The sequence below is a fragment of the Oryzias latipes genome, chromosome 4 (assembly GCF_002234675.1).
Source record: "Oryzias latipes chromosome 4, ASM223467v1".
NCBI lineage: Eukaryota > Metazoa > Chordata > Actinopteri > Beloniformes > Adrianichthyidae > Oryzias > Oryzias latipes.
This window is the reverse complement of record NC_019862.2, coordinates 3287170-3308891: the sequence shown is the minus strand read 5'-3', so window position 1 is coordinate 3308891 and position 21722 is coordinate 3287170. Positions and strand designations below refer to the sequence as shown.

At 45.7% G+C, this 21722-nt stretch overlaps 1 protein-coding gene and 1 long non-coding RNA gene across 2 annotated transcripts; one reads left to right on the top strand and one right to left on the bottom strand.

Moving 5' to 3' along the window:
• Positions 1–5309: 5309 nt before the first annotated feature.
• Positions 5310–13070, bottom strand: LOC111947336. The gene is made up of 2 exons (XR_002873140.1): positions 9147–13070; positions 5310–7869 (listed from the first exon to the last, which is right to left on the bottom strand). It is a non-coding gene; the product is annotated as an uncharacterized LOC111947336 (long non-coding RNA).
• A 105-nt stretch (positions 13071–13175) lies between these two features.
• Positions 13176–21359, top strand: dhcr24 (24-dehydrocholesterol reductase). The gene is made up of 9 exons (XM_004067615.3): positions 13176–13498; positions 14203–14358; positions 16591–16696; positions 17027–17145; positions 19075–19338; positions 19411–19554; positions 20092–20289; positions 20355–20533; positions 20973–21359. Exons 1-9 carry the CDS (start codon positions 13268–13270, stop codon positions 21124–21126), a joined length of 1551 nt encoding a protein of 516 aa, XP_004067663.1. The 5' UTR covers positions 13176–13267; the 3' UTR covers positions 21127–21359.
• The last annotated feature ends 363 nt before the right edge of the window (positions 21360–21722 follow it).

Below are 21722 nucleotides of genomic sequence, written 5' to 3'. Positions count from 1 at the left end.
TCAGCATGACCTTCTCCAAAGATCTACTCTCTGAACACGCCTCCCTGGCTTGTCTGGCTGCACAGGGAATACACTCTAATAGATGTGTTTCAAATAAGACCCTTTTTCTGCCTTGTTCTAGTATCTTTCTGCAAGGTTGCAAAGAAGCAGGAAGCAGAGCCAGCATGATTTGTGGAGCCAGTCTATTGTTCTCTGTGCCAGGGCTTCCCTCTCCACAGGCTGGCACTCAGCTGCACTACTTTAGCAAAGTCTGTGTGAACATAACAGTTTGGAAACATTGCTTTTAGCTTTTTTAAACCTTGTGCTATCTTAGATGACCCCACCCCCCCCCCCCCCCCCTTCCATTGAGGTGTTCTCCCTACCATGACAAAGGTGGATAAAGGTGGAAAGATTTCATGTAATCCATGGACACCAGTGAAGATCACAAATCATTGAAGAAAAAAGGTTCAGAACACTGTCTAGTGGGTCTAGATGACCCAACTCCCAATGGTAAAGTGTCTAGGATAGCACAAGGGATAATCCTAATATAAGGCTGTTGGGGGTTTTGTGCTTCTGATTGAGCAGTAACAGTTTTTCCTGCTTCGTCATCTGTGTAATAACAGCAATGTGGGCAACAACAGGGGGATTCCTTACTGGCCCCATCAGGATGAGTTGAAGTCAATCCAATCACCATGTGACATTTTCCATAAAAGCCGAAGTTTTATTCAGTTTGAGCAGATGTGTGTGTTTTTAACCCTCGAGGACACAATCCCAAGAAATAAGCTTGGTAAGAAAAAGGATTTTCTTCTTCTAAAAGAAAATGAAACCAAAACTGAGACTAAAAATACCTGCAAGGTTTTTAAAACAATGAGACTACACTGGAGCTGATTCAAAGAGGTTCATTGTGTCTATAAAATTATACTGCGTGTTTAATTTATTTTTTATCAGACACTGGTTTGTTTTGTAATGTAAAACGTACCGACATGTTTCGGTGGAATGTCTTCCACCTTCATCAGGGTCATCATCAGGTGGTGGTGATGTGACGTCTTTAAAAAACCCATACTTCCATGAACAGGGATGAGGGAGCCTTCCTGCTCTCCCACACCTGGAGCAACATCCTCCAGCAAAAAACGGACATCAAGGGGCGGAGTCACTTGTCAAAGTTTGACAGGTGACTCCGCCTCAGTCACAATCAGCTGTTTTTTAAAGACGTCACATCACCACCATCTGATGACGACCCTGATGAAGGTGGAAGACATTCCACCGAAACATGTCGGTACGTTTTACATTACAAAACAAACCAGTGTCTGATAAAAAATAAATTAAATACGCTACACTGGAGCTGCTTAGCTTCAAAGAACCACTCCAGTGAAAATCCAGTTTTTGGTGTTTTTAACAGGTTCTTTTAGGATTTTTCTCATATTGGAGGACACATTTAAAGAAAATCAAGATTACAACGACATTTCTGAGTATTTCTTTATTTGAATTGTTGTGAATCCGGAGCAAATGAAAAACTGTAATTTGAGAAGATTGTACTTGTTACGTAAAATCTACAGTCAGCGGAACACCAGCTTCCTGCTCTGCTCCATTCTGATCATCCACTGTCAGACAAATAGATCCATGAACGTCTTTGTTTTCTGCGTCTGAGCTGGAATCTGGATCTAAACTGTAGAGCTGGATGGATCTGGTGTTGCTCACCATTTTTGTTGCGTCAGTAATGTTAGGTTGGTGGAGTGAGGGGCAGTAAGCTGGTGGCAGAGAACATAAACAAATGGATGATGGGAAATGAAGGCAGGCTTACTCCGTGCCAACAGTCCCACCCACAACTCAGAAGTGAGTTTCTGATGAACTCCTGCCACTCTACAGAAACTATGTCATAGTAAGCGATACAGGTTTTTGATTTTGGCTAAAAACTACATACGCATAATTAAAAGTCCACTGGAATCATGTTTAAAACAGATCAAAAGGTGATTGGAGTTGTACTTTAAAGGTCAATTTGGGAGAAAGCCTTTTAGTTCAAACTTCTCAAACAAATAGTCAAGCACGGTGGAGGAGGCACTGTGATTTGGGTTTGTTCAGGAGCCACATGACTTGAATGCTTTGGAGTTAAAGCTAACATGGAACTTTGAACCAACTTGGACTTAAATCTCTTTTTGACACTGTTTGAGCTATCTCTTAAACAAGATGGGGGGGGGGGGGGGGCAGTTCTTTAAAAAGAAGAAAAATGTTCCCGATTATCCCCCATTTACTTTAAAAGTGTGATGTCAAGTCTCCAAACCAAGGCACCGCTCTTCCTATTAAAGATCGCTTCAGGCCAAAAACTTTTTCTAGTTGGCTTAAGTGTAAGAATGACCAAGTTCCTCCATTATTCAGCTGAAAGAGGGGTAATTTTGAGATATTTTGGGGTAAAACCAATCAAATTGTGAGGCTGTGAGAGTAAATGTTTTGGGAGTTCTAATTGTTCCTTGTTGGGTGGGGTCCATCTGCAGTTCCAGCTGCACAGACCACTCAAGGTCTAATCATGCATTCATAATTAATGCGGAAGCTGAGGAGGCTGAACATGTTGGCATGCATGCCGACTGTACGCATGCATGCCGACTGCACGCATGAATGCCGACTGCACGCATGCATGCCGACTGCACGCATGCATGCCGACTGCACGCATGCATGCCGACTGCGCGCATGCATGCCGACTCCGCGCATGCATGCCGACTGCACGCATGCATGCCGACTGCACGCATGCATGCCGACTGCACGCATGCATGCCGACTGCACGCATGCATGCCGACTGCACGCATGCATGCTGACTGCACACATGCATGCTGACTGCAGCGCTCTGATTGCGGAGAGGAGTCTGCAGATCACCACGTGACAGTTCACCTTATGACAACAACCGACGCGCATGCAGGTTTGTTTGTGTACCTCTGGATGGCCTGGGCTTGCTGTGGGTTGAAGCGCGTGCCCGTGCGGGGGTGCAAGAGAAAGTGTCCTGGCACCGCCACCTGGAGGTTCTTCATGGCCAAACACAGTCCAGTGATAAACAGGGCCAAGCCCACCACGCCCAGAGAGACTCCGAGCAGAAACAGTACTATCTGAAGGGGGCTGACAAGGAAGACCAGGACCCCTCCCGCAGTCATTAGCAGCATGCCCACGCACAGCAGCGTGCGGTGATGGGCCGACATGCCTGGAGGGCTCCTCCAGCTGCAGATGCTGGAGTCCGGGTGGAGAACTGCAGATGCAGACGAGAGGGAAGCTCTGAGAGCAGCAAAACTCCGGGAGCATGGATGAGAGCAACACGTAAAGTCCGCGCGCGCACTGCCACGACCCCCCCCCCCCCCTACCTTTGAGGAAATCTCAGCAAGCAGCAGCTTTCAGCATTGCCCCCGCCCCTGGATCTCCACGTGTAGCCCGCCAGGCGTCTTCACGAAAATCCGACTATTGGGGTCCGTCTGTGCGCCACGCAAGCCCCGCGCGCTCCGGTCGCGATGTGCCCTGCTGCCACTCTGCCTTCTGCCCCGGCAGCTGGACACTCATTTCCGGCTGTGGGGGAGAGATGAGGCCACATAGATAGGAGTGGATGTTCCTTGTGGGTGAGCACTTCCTCTGACAGGGGCGGCGGGTCGCGCGCAGCAAGGAAGTGCGTTTTCTTCATGATGAGGAAGGATTTAGTGACGAGGAACAGAGGGCTGGGCGGTCTGAGCTCTGTCCTTCTGCATCTGTTTACATGCAGACTCAGTTCAGAGCTACTGGGGGAGGCAGGAGCCCCTCTGCGGAGGAACGGCCTCATTAAAACAGGCTCCAGAACGCGCGGTGGGTGGGTCATGGCTCCTGTCCATTTGGCCCCATCTCTTCTGAGATTCTCTTTTCTGTTGCATGAAGCTGAGAGTCTGTGGCGCCACTATTTACCATCATCAGTCCATCCAAACCAACATGTTGCATCAATAAACTTTTGTTTCTTTTTCAAAAATCTTCCCCTTAACTGCATCCCAAACAAGAACCACGTGATGGGGTCGTTAGATGGTTCTGTCACAGAGAAGGCTCCAGGATTCATCATTAGCTCATTCTCTAAGGACCAGAGGAGGCGTAAACGACACTACATTGTGAACATGTACGTGTCTGTTGCATGTCAGATAGATGAAGGAAACATCAACAAACTTCCACCAACAGTTGGGAAGACTCACTGGTTGGGTGGGGGACGGATGTCCCTGTCAGGACAAATGCAGAAACACCACAAAGGGATCAATGAGACTACAGTGGGAACTACAGTGGGACTGTGTCTGAAGTTCTTGTCAGTGAGGTGTACTACTGTAGAGGTACATCTTTTGAATTTTACATTTGACATCAGTGTTGCCCCCAAAGAGGAACCCAGATGTTTGGTTCTCAGTTGAATCCTTTGTTCTTCTTCCTCTGCTCCAAACTGTTCCATTGCTTGGTGTTACCCATGATTTTTCTTAGTCTTATCCCTTGTGCTACCCTATGGGGTCCAGATGACCCCACCCTTCCATTGACGTGTTCTCCCTACCATGACAAAGGTGGATAAAGGTGGAAAGATTTCATGTAATCCATGGACACCAGTGAAGATCACAAATCATTGAAGAAGAAAGGTTCAGAGCACTGTCTAGTGGGTCTAGATGACCCAACTCCCAATGTTAAAGTGCCTAGGATAGCACAAGGGTTAACTGCATTTTTACTTCCTTTTGTCAACATAAAATATAAAAAAAAACTAAACCAGAAAAGTGCTAAAGTGGGGACAGTTGACCCCTTCTAAAGTAAGTTAACCAAATTGCAAAATCTCTGCGACAGACGCGACTCGTTCATGGTGTACCTCGCCTTGGCTTAAAACAGCAGCTGGGTTGGCTTCAGCAACTCCAGGACCCTGAAAGGGATTCGGCGGGTTCTGAAAATGGATGGAAGGACGGACAGATGGAGTGATGGATGAAATAATCTGCTGCTTTTTCATCACCATCCTCATTGATGGGGAAGAAGTGTGTAAAAAATACAACATTATCTGTACAGTTGACATGTTGCAAAACAAGCAAAAATAAGAGGAAAGAGGGAGGGATGTTCACAGGCTGTTGTGGAAACGTGGTGCAGTGATGTTAAACCTCAGACTCCATCTGTCTCCATAAGGTATGCATCAGTCTGGGAGTCCCGGTCCTTGTTAGGACAGGCTCTCACTCATCTCTGCCCAGGGCCTTTCGCTCCCGATCGCTTTGAGGCCATACATGGTTCCTGGATCAGACCGCACTTTCTTTCTTGGTTCAAACTAAATCATAGCACGAGGATGAAGTCTCTGCTTTGACCTTTTTCCAATCAAATGTCAGACACAGTCCTGCAGCTTCCATTTATTATACAAAGTTCAGTACACTCGTCAACGTCCTGTACATCCACTTTGCCATTAATAAAGCTGCCAGTCACACATGCATGCGTATGTAGGTATAATGCAAAGACCTTTGGTTCTCGTGATTCATCTTTGAGTCAGTTGTGCTTCTGCTGTGAAAATTCAAAGTAGGTGCGGAATAACATGAGCCTGCAAACGTCCTGAAGACATGGACATGTTCCTTCAACACACCAATAATGACCCAAAACGACTGCATCGGTCTTGAACGGGCTCAGAGAGATGAAAGGCTCCTGAGGAGATTAATGTTGATCCCTGCAGAGTCACGGTTTGACTTCAGCAGCTGCTCCCTCAGTGGTGGAAGCTGATCACATGACACACCCTCCTCTTCCTTTGAACCCATTTGTTTAAATTCTATCATTCCCCGGGGAAACAGCAAAAATCAGGGAACAACGCAGGTTAAAACTCAGCAAGTCTGTGAAGTGAAGTCTATTCAGGGGAGGGGTGGTGGGGGTGGTGGTGTTGACATCATTTCAGGCTCCGCAGGTTTCACGGAGCTCCAGCACCTCAAATCAGAGGTACTGAAGTGAAGCTGCTGCCTACTAGTCTTCTGGGAAGGCAAAGACCTCCAATCTTTGTTTTGGTCCTGTTGACTCATCCAAAATGTATCACAGTACTTAGCTCCGCCCTAAACGTTCATGGAATTAACGGTTAGAATGACCGCATCCTCCCGTTTTCTAAGGCGGAAAATCTGAAATATTGCTTCAGTCCTGTGCAGTGAGCTTCCGGAATGAAGCACTTTAAAAAACTAAACTGGTCATTCGTTAATGCCTCCGTTTATCCAGAGTTGAGCAGCAAACGGTCACGTGTACTCGGTTACATTCTTTTAAGTACATTATTGTCAAAATGAGACTCCTGAGAGTAGTTTTCCCTCCAGTAGATTTTTGATAGAAAAACCTCTACTACTCATTGGCTACATCTTTTATTTCTTTCATGTAACATTTGAAACAGAAATGAACCGATTGCTGAATAAAAAGACTACAGTAGTTATTTTCCAAGGCCCCCTATTATGCTTTTCTTAAGCCTTTTATAGTAAACTATATTCATATACATGATAATATATTACCTTTGGAACACAAAAAATTAGTTTTTTTAATGAAATATGAGTTGTTATTATCCTGAGCTTTTTTCCAACCTGGAAGTAAGACGACTCGATCTATGAGGCTCCGCCTATCGCTCCCTTTGGGTGCCGCCTATTTCGTGATGTCATCCTAGAGTCAGCCTCGGTAGTGTGTCTGGATTTCGCCCACAAAAACAAACATCTGAACTTTTGCAAAGATAAATGTGCATATTGTGCATGTAAAATGAAAACGTTTAGCCGATCACCGCTAGCTCCATGGAGAAAGTGGGTGTTTGTGTTGGCCAGGGGGCGGGGCTTGCAGCGCAGACTCTTCCTCAGAAATGCATAAATGGATCAAAATACCGTTTTTGGGATTGTTTACAGTGAGGAATAAACATTATAATACGCTTAAAAGCTGGCCCTTTGATAAGTTATCTCATCATTGTATTTAGAAATCCCAGAATTGGGCCTTGTATTCTTATCTGCCTGATTCCTGACGGCATTGATCCATTTGAAAGTCAACATTTGGATTTTTAGTCATACATTTCAAACAACTTTTATTTTGGTCTGGGTTGGGGATTTTTTACATTTGTTTAGTCTCTTTGGAGTAATCAGGACATTTGCTTCTTTCCCGTGAGTAGTATTTAGTAGTAACTTTACTTTTACTTGAAGCCTGCCAGCTCATATATTTGTATGGTTTTCCCCAAAGATGAATGTACACAAGGGTGTAGAGATTTACCTGACAGGTACCTGAAAGCCTTCAAATGCAGCTCACTGACCTCACTGAGCATGCTCCAAGTTCTCTCAAGATTTCCTGGATCAGAGGTTTACAAAAGAGGCTCATGATGTGAGGATGTGATGTGACAACTTTACATTTTCAGTGCAACCTACCAGGCAAAGTGCAGCTGCATGTTTGCAACGTTAGAGACCAGCAGTGTTTTGACGTCTCTATCACTTTAACTTGTTCCTGATTTTTTATAAGCTGCCTGTCGGCTGAAATCCTCGTTTTTCTCAGACAGGACCAGGCATTATTGTCAATGTTTGCCTTAGCGATGAACACCTGGACGGAATTTTCAGGAAAGCATGCAAGAACAGAGACATGAACATGCCCAATGTGAAGAATAAAACTACTGTGCAGACTGCTGCCCCTCTGTCATCTGACCCGGTGCACAGAAACGGTGAGAAGCCATCTTCATTCAGTCACACCTCAAAGCTGATTTCTCTGGATTGTCCGAACAAGGGTTCTGTTGCCAGGTGTGTGTCTGAGTATGCCCGCCGCAGGTGTGTAGAGCTGCATGTGGTCTTAATGGCAACTTCATAGGGAGGTGGAGGTCCCATCCACAGAGCAGGGTGGGGCGTTGGACTAAAACCAGCAGAGTCCATGGGGGGATAATCAAAATCCTCTCCACCTCTCCTGTGCTGCTCCATTGTCCTGCACACAAGTTAGACACCAGTGGGAAAGCAGTTAGTTCTGCTATCATGACTTATTTAGTGTTTTATTTCCCCAAATGTTTCCTAAAGCAGAGGAGCATAACGGAAACCATGAAGAGGCAGAAGGAAGGAGCAACAGGTTCTAAAATGACGCAGAATTAAAGCAGAAACCCTGAAAAAGACGTTAAACAGCATGAGGAACGGCACAAACCTGGACAGAGACCATCTAAACTGAGTTGTGAGGGGAAAAAATAGAAGCCAAATGGTAACCTCAATGGAAAAAGACAGAAAAAAACCCACGTTTGAGTCAGCCATGCTCTACTGCGGATGAAAATCCACCTGTCTCTCTAATATCTCTCATTATAGAAATGTATTCCTTCATGTCAGCCTAAAAAAACTGCAAAATGAGGGACTACGAGATTTTCAGGGTGAGTTTTCTGAGCATTTCAGTTAAATTTGACTCCAGTCTATAGGGAGAATTGAACACTTCTCTTTGCATTTGAACAGCACAACAACAGAGCTTGTGTTTGATTCTATGCTCTGTGGTGCATCAGTGACTAACATTTCATTCTTCACTCAAAGGAAAATGTTTTCCAAGGTAGAGACAGTTTTTCTCCAGTTTTTACTGACTTTGTATTTTGGAAAGATTTGAACGCCTCTCTGAAGACTTCTTAATTTGCTGCAGAGATTTCATTTGATATGAACAGATTTTGGTCTGTCGATTGATGAGGGCTGAAGAATTTGCTAATCCACTGACTTCAGACAGATGAACAGGTTAGAACGGGTCGCTGATCAACGTAGCTGAAAATCTCCTGGAACACAAAGATGAGCGTTAGAGCTGCTGCCTCGTGGATTCGCGGTGTTCTCGGGTTCTAGGACCGTGCGGCGTCTGCATCCCATAACGGCATGACTCCAAAGACAAAGCTGAGGCTCCAAATCAAACGTCAGCATCAGGAAACATGAGGATGTGCAGCTTGGGTTCGTGCCTGAGCAGTGACTCATGAAAAGCCCATAAAGCACTTTGGTGCTGGGGTCAAATTAACCAAGCTGATAATAAGGAAAAAATGTTGACGATTCATAACAGAAATCTGGCACATTTCTATCTGCACGCCAAATTATTTGACATTTTTTGTGCATCGCTGACAAGGACAAACTGACCGACAGGAAAACGTCTACTGTTTTCCTGTAAACCCAAATCATTCTTGGCCACTTCTTTACGTTTTTTCTCACAACATTTAAAACGACTGACATCTGTAGCTTTTTTTTAACTTTACCCACCTGGGCAGAAACACAGACTGGGACTCTGGAAACCGGTTTCCTGGGGGGGAGAAGAGGGCCTGGCCGTTATACGGGTAATGAGGACACTCTGGATCAAACTCCTGATGGTTGTAGTTTGCTGCATTTTTGTTGTTCATGGCCCAAAATAACCCGAGGATGAGCATGAGGACCCCCAGAACCACACAGCAGAGGGAAAAAGCCTGCAGCCGGTTCTGCTGGGAGACCATGAAGGCTGTGGAGCCCCCGGTCGCGATGAGGAAGGATCCGATGAAGATTGCTCCATGATGCAGGGAAGGCATCCTCCTCCAGCACTCTCAGATGTTACTGCTGTACACAGCTGGATGGTGCCACTCTCCTGTAGACACTAACATAGAAATCGCTCCCCATACAGACCAAAAGTCACACTAATGATCAGATCCCACAACCAGTAATTCCTCGCAGAAATTTGGTTTGCTTCCCATCGTTTCCAATCACATTCCTGATCGAATTCCCCTAATCCTCGAGTCCTGATGCCAGTCCTTGAGGTCCCGTCCAAAAGTCTGAGAAGGGATGCTTTGTTGGGGAAAAAGAAGGAAGGCTTTAGCGTCCTTCAGGCCAGAGTGGAGAAGCTGCGTGTTTACCATCAAGGAAGATGGACAAGAGGACAGCAGAGCCCATTAAGAAATCTTTAGTGGCGCCCCACCCTCTCTGTGTCTAATGTGTTCGGAGGGTACCACTTTAGTGTGGGTGTGTGTGTGTGTGTGTGTGTGTGTGTGGAGGAGGGAGAGGAGAGAGCAGGGATGTTTGTCAAAGCAATTTCTCTGAGCATTTATGGACAAACTAGACACAAGCGCCGACATTTCTGCCTGCATTTGTCAGACACTTTGAACCTCCACACAGATGTCATCGATTGGTTTATCATCAGGAATAAATTCACGCTGATGGAGCGGCCGTCTATTCCTGGCATTCTCATTCTGGTCTGAAAGGCTGTGAATGTGGAGCAGTTTTCAGATGGGAGGCTGCTCAGGGAAGTCCAGAGAAAAGAGGGACTGAAGGATTGTATAGAGCCCTTCATTTTGGTTCTTGTTGATATGGAGCTGCGTCCACTACAATCAAAAATAAGTTAGAATAGAAAAGCCTTTAATGTCACTAACAGAGGCTGTTTTTAGCCTGTGCTGTTCTAGGACATAGTTTCTGCAGAGCAGCAGGACTTCAGCAGAAATTCACCTCTGAGTTGTGGGTGGGACTGCTGGCGCAGAGTGAATCTGTGTTCATTTCCCATCATCCATCTGTTTGCACTCTCTCCCACTAGCTTACAGCCCCTCACAACCATTGACAGTGAAGGACAATTGGACTGTTGTCTTCCAAACAGGAAGCACCCGCTGATCCCAAAAGGCAGAAATCCTGTAGACTTCTATAGAGAAATATTGGTCAGAAGAAATATTCTTGATTTGGTGCCTTTTTTTTAACCATCTTCTCGATAATCCTTATTTTTTCCTATTTTTGCTGTAGTACAAATTATAAAAGTTAAAAAGTGACCAATCAGATGCCTCAATATAAGTAGGTGGCCTTTCACATTGGAAGTATTTGATTGGCAGATTCTTCCTTGGTCACTTTCAGTAGAAGAGGCGTGGCCTTCTAACACGATCATTCCTGATTGGAGAGAGTGGTTGCCATAGAAATGTAGATGGACCAATCACGGCTTACTGAGGACATCTGGTTCCAACATATCGCAGACAAATGGCGACTGCATCGACTTTGATTCGTTAAAGCTGGAATCAAGTTTTTTTTTTTTTTTTTGGATGGTGTCACGCTTGATTGTCCAGTTTTATACTGTCCAGTCAATGCTCACAACTCCAGCCTAATGTTAGCGCTGCAACAAAAATGGCGGCAATATCAGAGCAATCCAGCCGTACAGTTTATATACAGATTCCAGCTCGAAGGAAGAAAACAAAGACGTTCATGGATCTATTTGTCTGACAGTGGATGCATCAGAATAGAGCAGGGAGACTTTGGCCTGGTGATTGTAGTTTTTTTTATTAATATTGATAATTTATAAATGTCTATTATAACTGATCACAATGAAATTTCCTCCCTCATCTTAAAATCCAAACCCTCCACCTGTTATCTTGATCCCCTCCCTTAGCCTGTCTCCTCATCTCCTTCTGCTTATTTCCGCCATTATTCACTCCTCACTACCATCTGGTATTGTCCTATAACGTTTTAGAACGTCAGCTGTTGAACATATCCTGAAAAACCCGGTTCAGTTCCCAATTTATTTAGTAATCTCCGTCCAATTTCTAACCTTCTCCTGATTTCTAAAATCCTAGAAAAATAGTTGCCTCCCAACTTTAGGATCCCTTTAAACAAAATAATCTCCTGGAACCTTTGCAGACTGGTTTTTGCCCCTCCCACAGCACTGAAACTGCCCTGCTGAAGATCACTGGCCTCCTCACCATTCCCATCCTCTTCGATCTGAGTGCGGCCTTTGATACCATTTCTCACACCTTCCTCCTCCATCTGCATCCCCTCCACCCCCCTCTGTTGCTTCCAATCCAGTCTCTCAGGACCCAATTCATTCAATTTAAATAATTGAAACCTCAGCCTTCTTCTGGTGTGCCCCAAGGTTCTGTCGTTGGTCCTCTTCTTTTTTAAGTCCTGTAACCCTTGGCAAGATTTTCCGTAAATTTAAAATAAAGTTTCATTGTTTTGCAGATGACACCCAGCTCTATGTATCTAGCAAACCTGACTCCTCTCTTCCACCTTCCTCCATCCCCTCCTGTCCATCTGAAATCAAAAACTGGTTCACCTTAAACTCTCTGAAACTCAATAGTGGTAAAACCGAACTACAACTTTTTGTCGGTTCAAAATCCACCCTCTCAAAGCTACAAGTTTCACTCTTTCCAGTGACTCATCTTCTGTCTCCCTCCCCGCAGGTGAAGAGTCTGGGTGTCATCCTGGATAGTTCATTATCTTTTCTGTCTCATATCAATAACATTGCTCGGTCTGCCCATTTTTACTTACATTAATCGCCTATGCCCCTCCCTCACCGCCCACTCTCCTTCTGTCTGTTCCACAGTCTGGTCACTTCCTGCTTAGATTATTGGAATTCCCTCCTCTTTGGTCTCCCTCAAAAGACCCTCAATGAGCTTCAACTGGTCCAGAACTCAGCAGCATCTCCAGAACCTCCTCCTTCAGTCATATCACCCCGGTTCTCCACCAGCTGCACTGGCTTCCCATTACCTCCAGAATCAAATTCAAACTCCTGCTGTTCACCTTTAAGGCCCTCCATAACCTGGCTCCTCCTCATCATTCCCACCTACTCCATATTAAATCCCCCTCTCGTTCTCTTCTGTCCACCTCTCTGTTCCTCCGGCCCGACTCATTACCACAGGAAGCCAAGACCTCTGTATCATAGACTCTTTATAAACGTTCAAATCTGAACTCAAAACTCGTTTGCTCAGTTGTCTTTACGGCCTTTCACTTTATGGCAGATATGAAACGCCATAGTTTTCATTCTGATTCGCTTTAGATTCTTTGTCAGTTGTTATTTATTGTTTTTAATTAATATTTTTGAACCGACTGACTTTTTTTGTTCAGTGTCCATGAGTTCCTTGAGAGGCGCTTTAAAAACAGAAGATTCATATTATAAGGAAAATGTCCCAAAAACCCATTAAAAACACCAAAAACACCGTTTTTATTGGAGCGGGTCTTTAAGACTAGAATTAGTTCTTGTAGGTTTCGGTTTCTCCGGTTAACGTTCGGGTTTGAGGATCACAGACGCGTCAGTTCTTATTCTACTGCCCGTCAGGTAACAGCCTCACCTGGATGCGCACAGCTGCGTCCCTGTCCCACGCGCGGACTGGCGGCATGGCCTGACACTGACGGCGCTTCCTGATTGGTCAAACCACGGTATCACAGACTCAGACTTGACCAATGAAATCAGCATTTAGGAGTGAGGTCCCCGCCCATCAGACACTTCAGCCAATCCGAAAGGAGGGCGGGAGGGGCAGCCCGACCACCCCTCGCGCTCACCTATCGCCGCGAGAGGGTGATCGGGTCGTGGGTTTGGGGGCTGGACTCTGCCCGCAGCTCTGTGTCAGACGGAACCGGGCCCCGCACAGTCGCGTCCTGCAGCAGAGATGGCTCCGTTGCTGTGTGGGGGGGTTCTGGCCGTTCTGCTGCTGCTGTGGGTCAGAGTGCGAGGTTTGGAGCACGTGCTCGTTCACCAGCGCTGGATCTTCGTCTGCGCGTTCCTGCTGCCGCTCTCTGTCATCTTCGACGTGTACTATTATGTGCGCGCGTGGATCATCTTTAAGATGTGCTCCGCGCCCAAACTGCACGACCAGCGCGTCAGAGACGTCCAGCGACAGGTGAGTACGCGCGTGCGCAGATGCGCCCTCAACCTCAGGTGACGCCTGGAGGGTTCGCGGGGTTCCATCGATAATAAAGTATAGAAACTCTTAGATATTATACACAGATAATATTCACCCACACTAGATAATATAATAATTATATTAATATTAATTAATTAATATAATAATTAATATTAATATAATTAATATTAATAATTAATAATATAATTAGACAAGATAATATTCACCCACACTACCGCCCTGAATCTATACTCCACATTTTTTATAATTGTGCTTTTATGAGAGGATTCATGAATAGTCCATTAAAACTAATTGTGTAATACATTTTAAGCATATAATTACCTGTTTTAATTTTAATATAAAACAATAGAAAATGGTCAATTTACCTTTTACTGAATGACATTAATTTTACACCATGTCCTCCCAAAGCCAACCATCCAACTGTACTTCACCATTTAATGAGTCATTTTAATTTTTCTCTTGTTTAATTTTTCTAATCATCCTTTCTAGCATTTGTTAACTTATAATTTCTCAATCACATGTCCCCAGTTGTGTTGAATATTATAGTCATTGCTTTGTTTTGAGTGTACTTGTTCTCCAAATGCGTTTAGGTTCCTGCTGTGTAGATTTGCTTCTTCCTCCTCAGTCAGACTGAAGGTGGAGGGGGGGTCCTTAAGGTTCTGCTTTCTGACCTGCTTCAGGTTCGGGAGTGGAGGAAGGATGGAGCAAAGAGCCACATGTGCACCGGTCGACCAGGCTGGCTCACCGTGTCTCTCAGAGTGGGCAAGTACAAGAAAACCCACAAGAACATCCTGATCAACATGATGGACATCCTGGAGGTGGACACAAAGAGGCAGGTGAGGCAGGCACGCAGTCACACATCTGTCAAAACACACAATCCCTGTCCTTGAAATGGCCTGATTCCATTCAAGTCGACCTGGATTCACCTTAATTGATCATCTATCCCGAAGCACACAGTGAACAAACGAGGACGTCTGACGAACAAGTTCAATACAAAGGTGTGTGTTGGTTACGAATATCCAATCCACTTTATTTATACAGCACATTTCCTGAACAAACAGTTTCCAAAGTGATGTGCAGAGACTAGAATTAGATAAAATGATTTAAAATTTAGAAACAAGGAAAATGCAACAATAAAATGCACAATAATAAGATAAAACACAGAGGACCACAGAACTCACGCAGTGGGAAAAGTAGTCTGGCGATGCGATACGTATCCCGATACACGCCCTGCGATACGATACGTATCCCGATATTTTACCAAAACTTGTTTTCTTTCTGTTTTTTTAAATATGACTTTGAAGAAACTCAACCTGAATTTTAATGTCTTCCACGGTAATAAAATGGTCAAATTCGGTTTAATGATAACAATGTTAAGCACTGCAATTGTATCTCATATATAAGTTGACTTTAGCAAAGCAAATTCATAGTGCTTTTATTTTGGTAAGTTAAAATATAGAAAGGGAACAGTCAACATTGTCTGATTTAAAATATATATATATTTTTTTAAGTGTAAGAAATAACAAAGAATGAATGAGCCTTAACCAATAAGTTTCTATTGGGGAAATAAAGTGCTGTTTATTTTCAGCATTAATGTAGCTTCTCTAGTGCTTTTAAACAGTTCAGGAGCCTGAATGGTGCTTTAAAAATAAAGAGTGGGGAGGACACACTGATTCTTTCCAGAAACAATAAAGTGTGATGAAGAGGCAGCATGACAGAACGGAGGAAAGTTGCTTTAATGTGACAAAAAAAGGGGCTTTGTTTACATTTCTGCTCGGTTGCACCTTTGCAGCCACTATTCTCACACACGGAAGTAAACTGGTAGCGCTGATCACCACAATGTCAGCCTTTTTCAGAGCATTGTACACATCCCTCTGATCCATCAGGTCCCTAAACTAGAATCCATTGCTTTGAGGTTCAGCAGAACTTTAGCCTGCTTTGCTAGCATGTTAGCAGATGCTAAGCACATTAGCCTATTAGCTGCTGCCGTGCTTCATTGTCTATCTTATTTATCTGAGCCGCTAAAAAGCACAGCAATCCACGTTTTCATAGCTTACTGGCAGCAACATGGCTCAGAGTTTCTGTTTGGTATCCATTCAAGTAAAAACTAAATAGTTCATGTCTCATAACAACAGCACAAGCTGCCTCTGGCTGCAGTCTTCCTGTTGTCTTGTGCAGAGTAGAGCTGCTCAAAGAGGCTCCGTGTTCTCTGCTGCCAACTAGCGGTCGGAGGGTGAAGTGGACAACAAGAGTCAGACGCTGAAGGAGGCTCAGAAATAATTAAATAAATATCGATCTGGCAGCATTTTGAATCGATACAAGTATTGACAAATGACGTATTGCGATATATTGCCGAATCCATTTTTTCTTACACCCCTAGTGAAAAGCCAGAGAATAAAAAAGCACTCCACAGGGGGCGCCGTTCTGACACAAGGAGGCAGTGGTTCCACTGCTTAGCTCTGTCTCCCCTAGTTTCCAGCCTGGTTTGTACATCTGAATGAGGTCAGAGGTGTATTATGGGGCCAGTCTGTGTAGAGCTTTAAAAACGAACATTAAAATTTTAAAATGAATCCTAAAATGAACAGGAAGCCAGTGCAAAGACGCAAGAACACAAGAAAGTGTTTTGGAGAGAAAAACAATCCGTGGATTTGTTGTATCATCTTTTCCGTCTGTGGGATTTTGGCTTCCTGTTGGAAAAGCCGGGGGGGGGGGGTCAGTCCTGTTGTCTCATACAGTCAGTGTGAAGCTCCCGTCCTCGTGAGACCAGAAGAACGGTCTTTGTTAGCGGATGACGTCAGCTGCACCGTGAGGCTTGTTCAGCTCCATCAGAATCCATGAAAGAGTTCTGACCTTCAGTTCTACACCAAATGAACCCAAACGCCCCACGAGGAGCTGATCCGAGAGAGGAGGAGCCTAACGGAGCTGCTGACGCCATCCATGAGGAGTCCTCTCTTCTCCTCATTGGGGGTTTTCCTTGCTGATGTCATTTTTTTCTCCTGTTCTGATGAAACATCAGTTTTTTTTCCGAGGCGGGGGGTTTTTCTCACTGGCCGGACGTTGTGTTTCAGGTGGTGAAAGTTGAGCCTCTGGCCAACATGGGCCAAGTGACGGCCCTTCTCAACGGCATGGGCTGGACGCTGCCGGTGCTGCCGGAGCTGGATGACCTCACCGTGGGTATGAGGGATGCTTTCCAGTGCAGTTCAGTGTGATCAGCATGTTCCCCCCCGGGAGCTGCATCCTGTCCAGAGCTTCAGCAGAAGCTGTAATTGTGTTACGTGACTGATGGAGCTGAAAGGATGAAACTGGGAGGAAATGGCTGGAAGCCCCCCCTGGATTGGGTTTCATAATGGATTTCCTGTTGCCATAAACTGCTCATCAGCGTCTGATGTTTTCCCATCAGGCATTCATTTATCCTGCCGTCCACGCAGCAGCCCCTCCTGTCCGTCTTTGTGTGTGTGTGTGTGTGTCTCCTCTGGGTTACGTGTTTGCGTTCTGCTGTCCCAGGTGGGCTGGTGATGGGCACGGGCATCGAGTCCTCCTCCCACATCTATGGACTGTTCCAGCACATCTGCGTGGCGTACGAGCTGGTTCTCGCTGATGGCAGTCTGGTGCGCTGCTCAGAGGTACGTCCCGCCGGGGTTTTCCACCGCAGGGAATCGAACTGCAGATTCAGGCAGAAGCGCAAACAGAGGAACTCCCAGCAAACAGTGCAGACCTCCTTTAACTCACAGGGAGGATAACTGCACCCTTGAAATGTAATGGAAGCATTTTGATGATTGACAGGACTGTCATAAATCAAGTCATTTGAAAAGTTTCTACTGTTTTCACCACATGAGGCCGCCAAGCAGCAGGCCGCCATGGGTCTGGGAGCGGGCTCAGGTTTCAGACGGGAAGGTCACGAACTTGATCTCTCGACTCCGCCCACCCCTCAGCCTTCACTCTGTCCTTGGTGGAAAGCCCAGCTGCTGTGTTGCCAGGTTGGGTGGTTTTGGTTCTGAGTTTGCCGGCAAAAGTGGCTTTGGGCGGGTTTGGGTGGGTTTTTCTTCCTCATCAAAATCCTTTTCGAGCAGGGACGTGCGGTCAGGGACGGCCTGTGAGACGGTACCACACCCGTCATCGTCCTCGCCATCATGAGCAACTAATAACAAAATAAACATCTGTCCGCTGAACTGTTCTAGAAGTGCCATTTTCCATGTATCCTTATTGTCCGTCAGATCTGTGCATTCTGCACGGTTCTGGTTCAGTTTCAGCCTAGATCTCACAGTCCTGCCTTTAGTTTACTCAGTGTGTGCTGATAATGTAAGCATTTCTCATTTGTAATACATTGTTGACATTTTCTATGACGTGTGTTAATGTATTTCACATTAGTCTATCGATAATTTAGTGTTCAGATCTGACATAAAAGACAGGAAGTGAGGAAAAAAGCTGCTCAGGCTTTTTGTGACAAAGAAACAATCGATCATTTGTTTAGAAATGTGTCGTAGTTTTTGGGGGTTTTACCGTTGGTAAATTTGGAAAACACCAAATAGTTTCTGGAGTAAATCTCAGCTGATATTTGATGTCGATTTGAATATTTTATTAATAGGCTATTTAAAAAGAACAATTAGATTCAAGTTTTTAAAAATCCAGCCGCTCTTTAATATGTTTCACAAAGACATTTGCTTTTATTTTGCTTAAAAATTATCATGATGATAAATGATCAATCTTCTTTTTTCTGGTTGTTTTTTAAAGTTTATGTGAAAAAGGGAAGGGGGGGGGGGGGGCGTGTGTAAGCTCACGGTTGATCTGCTGTGGTCGTTAATGAAGCCCAGAGGAAGTCCAGCATTACAGGTTTTACTCTGACCAGCAGCAAAATGGAAGATGAATTACTGCTAATTACATTTTTGGGTGGTTTCTTGTAGTACCTGGCGGATTTTAGCCTTTGTGCTGTCTTGTGGGGTCCAGATGACCCCACTTCCAATGTTAACGTGCCTTGGGTTAGATGACTTTTGGGCTGGAAAACCCTGACGCTACCTGGCAACGCTGCCCGGCTGCAGCAGGTCTGGACCTGTTTGCGTCCTCAGGGTCTGTAACACAAACACAAAAACGCTTCAGGCCTTTGGTGGCCGACTCGCTGGTAGATTCTGAATCCACAGCCGCGTTGTACGATACCTAAGGATGTCAAACTGGCGCCCGCCCCTCCTCGTCTGACCCGCAGCATCCAGAGCCAGAACCACCGACTGGTTCCTGCTGAGGGCAGCCCTCTCTTCCCACACCTTTCGTCTTCTTCCTCTTCGTCATTTGCTGCCCTTCGAGTCCCACAGTGATTTCAACTCTTCAGTTAGATTGATCATCAGGATTTTCACAGGGAATCAAATCTGTCAATCCAATTTTCTGTTGATTTTCTTTCAGGCAAAAACTGCTTTTAGTGATGTAATCCTTCCTAAATGAGTTGGTCATTTGACATTACTGTAGTTATTCATGAATCCAAAATGCCTTGGATTCATGCATCAAATGTGTCACGGCGGTGAAGGCGCCACAGGACGGGCCTCACGCTTGGTTTCTGCCCACAGGAGGAGAACGTGGATCTGTTCCACGCCGTTCCGTGGTCCTGCGGAACGCTGGGATTCCTGGTGGCAGCTGAGATCAAAATCGTGCCGGCCAAACCCTGGGTGAAGCTGCGCTTGGAGCCGGTCAGGGGGCTGGAGAACATCTGCAGGCGCTTTGCAGAGGCGTCCAGCAACAAGCAGAACACGTTTGTGGAGGGCCTCCAGTACAGTCTGGACTCTGCTGTGGTCATGACGGGAACCATGACCGACCATGCTGAGCCGGACAAAGTAAGGGCGTCGAGGGCGGGGAGAGTTTGCACGCTTGGTCCCGGCTCATGTGTTTTTGCCCTTCCACGGCAGATCAACAGAATCGGCCTGCACTTTAAACCCTGGTTCTTCAAACACGTGGAGGGTTACCTGAAGGAGGGCCGCACCGGGGTGGAATACATCCCTCTGAGGCAGTACTACCACAGACACACCCGCAGCATCTTCTGGGAGCTTCAGGTACGCTCGCACTGGCTGAAGCACCGTCGTCAGGAGAGGGTTGAGACAGACGGGAATCAGGAAGGAGGAGGCGTTTAGTTGATGTGACTGCAGTTGTAGTTTAGGAGGTGGAGGAAAAACCAAAAAAGGCTTCAACAATTTAGGTTTAAAAAGATGAATTCATGACGAGATGACAGGATGGGAAGTCTGGCTTTTGTATGTCTTTGTGAAAGTTCTCCTGGTTTGGGGTTCTGGACAGTGATTTGATCATAGTGATGTCAGCTCAGAGGACTTTTGCTATCAATCGATGCCAAACGGTTGGTTTTCAGCCCCATTCAGCTCAGAGCCTCCATGTGGATCTGTTAGGATGAGGAAATAGGAGGAGATGGCTTCTCCCTTTAAAGCTGGGGCATTTGTAATGCTGGATAGACGTCCAGCACCTCAGCGCTGGAGTCAGTCAAACCAAGAAGTGAGCAGCAGGTTCTGGTCCTCCTGAGCTCAGCTCCAGCGTGATTCCAGCTCCAGACCGCTTTACGCTCTTTTGTCTTTTCCATTCAGGATATCATTCCGTTTGGCAACAATCCCGTTTTCCGCTGGCTCTTTGGCTGGATGGTCCCTCCTAAGATCTCCCTGCTGAAGCTCACTCAGGGAGAGACCATCCGGCGGCTCTACGAGCAGCGCCATGTGGTCCAGGACATGCTGGTACCCATGAAGCATCTGCAGGCCGCCATCACACGCTTCCACCAAGACATCAAGGTGAGGCCGGCCCAAGGCTGAAGAGCGCTGCTTACAGGACATGGCTGAACGCTGCTCCCCTGCAGGTGTACCCTCTGTGGCTGTGCCCGTTCCTGCTGCTGCCCGGCAGAGGGATGGTGCACCCCAAAGGGGACCAGGAGGAGCTGTACGTGGACATCGGGGCGTACGGGGAGCCCAAAGTCAAACACTTTGAAGCCAAAGCATCCACGCGGCAGCTGGAGAAGTTCGTCAGAGACTGTCACGGGTGAGACTCGAACCTGCGACGCACTTCCTGAACGAGAACGTTAGCAGACGTCCCAGTAATCCCTTCTGTGTTTGCATCACTGAGCTTAATGTCAACTTTTAAAACGGTTGAAAGCAAGCGTTGCTACTTTGAAATTGCACTCGTGTTTCCATGGAAACCTTTGATCTGAGGAGCTTTTTCAGCCTCTTCAGTGCACAACATTAGTAACCTGAAGATGGTCAGGTTGACCAAAGCAAGAGTTAGGAACTTAAAACTAAAAGCTTCTTGGCAAATCCTGGGAAACGGTTGCAAAGTTTCAGATACGGTTTCTCCAGCAAAGAGCCGTGGGACTTTTCCGCTGCTGAAATGCTAACAAATAAATAAATCCATTTGAGGTGGTTCTGGTCCGATTAGGGAGAAGACGTTTGTTCTAACACCCTCTTCCTCCTCTGATGGGCAGGTTCCAGATGCTCTACGCAGACGTGTACATGGACCGAGAGGAATTCTGGGAGATGTTTGACGGACAGCTGTACCACAGATTGAGGGAGGAGTTGGGCTGTAAAGATGCTTTCCCAGAGGTTTACAGCAAAATTTGCAAATCTGCCCGACACTGACCCCCCCCCTGCCTGCCTGAGCATGACTCGGCACAGACTCCCCCCCCCCACCTCAGAGGGACGGGTATCTCACCAGCAACGCCTCAGCCGCCTGTGGAGAACTATGGTCTGTTTCAGTCTAACTGCTGATTGACTGAAATGTGTTGTTTCTCAGTTCTCTTCTCAACAGGAATCACAGCCCAGACACACACTACTACAACACATTTGAATGACAAATAAATGTTAAAAATCCCTTCTGTGGCTCACAGTTGTTCTCTTCCGCGTTGATCCCTCATGGGGAGTCGTCTGTAAAGCTACGGTCAAATGTTAACAGCAATATTTTTGGTTATTTAGCCTGTTCTATGAGGAAAAAAAACACGTTTCATTTTTCAAATGCATATTTTCACCTTTCAATTAATGTATTCATTCATTGATGTTACATTTACTAATGAAATAATTTAGTTTACAAACTAAATATTATTTAAAAGAAAGTGTCGTAATTTTCTGACTTGTTGCGGTCAGTCCTGAACTTTCTTTTTGGCCGCACAGACCCAGAGGAAGGTTTAAGTTTAGGATTATGGTTAAACCACCAAATAGTTCCTGATTCTGCTACAGAA

What these genes read in the sequence shown, in the direction of transcription:
- dhcr24 (XM_004067615.3), top strand. Translation starts at nt 13,268, where the DNA reads ATGGCTCCGTTGCTGTGTGGGGGGGTTCTGGCCGTTCTGCTGCTGCTG. An exon ending in TCAGAGACGTCCAGCGACAG is followed by an intron (nt 13,499 to 14,202) that starts GTGAGTACGCGC and finishes GACCTGCTTCAG; the next exon opens with GTTCGGGAGTGGAGGAAGGA. An exon ending in GTCTGGTGCGCTGCTCAGAG is followed by an intron (nt 17,146 to 19,074) that starts GTACGTCCCGCC and finishes TTCTGCCCACAG; the next exon opens with GAGGAGAACGTGGATCTGTT.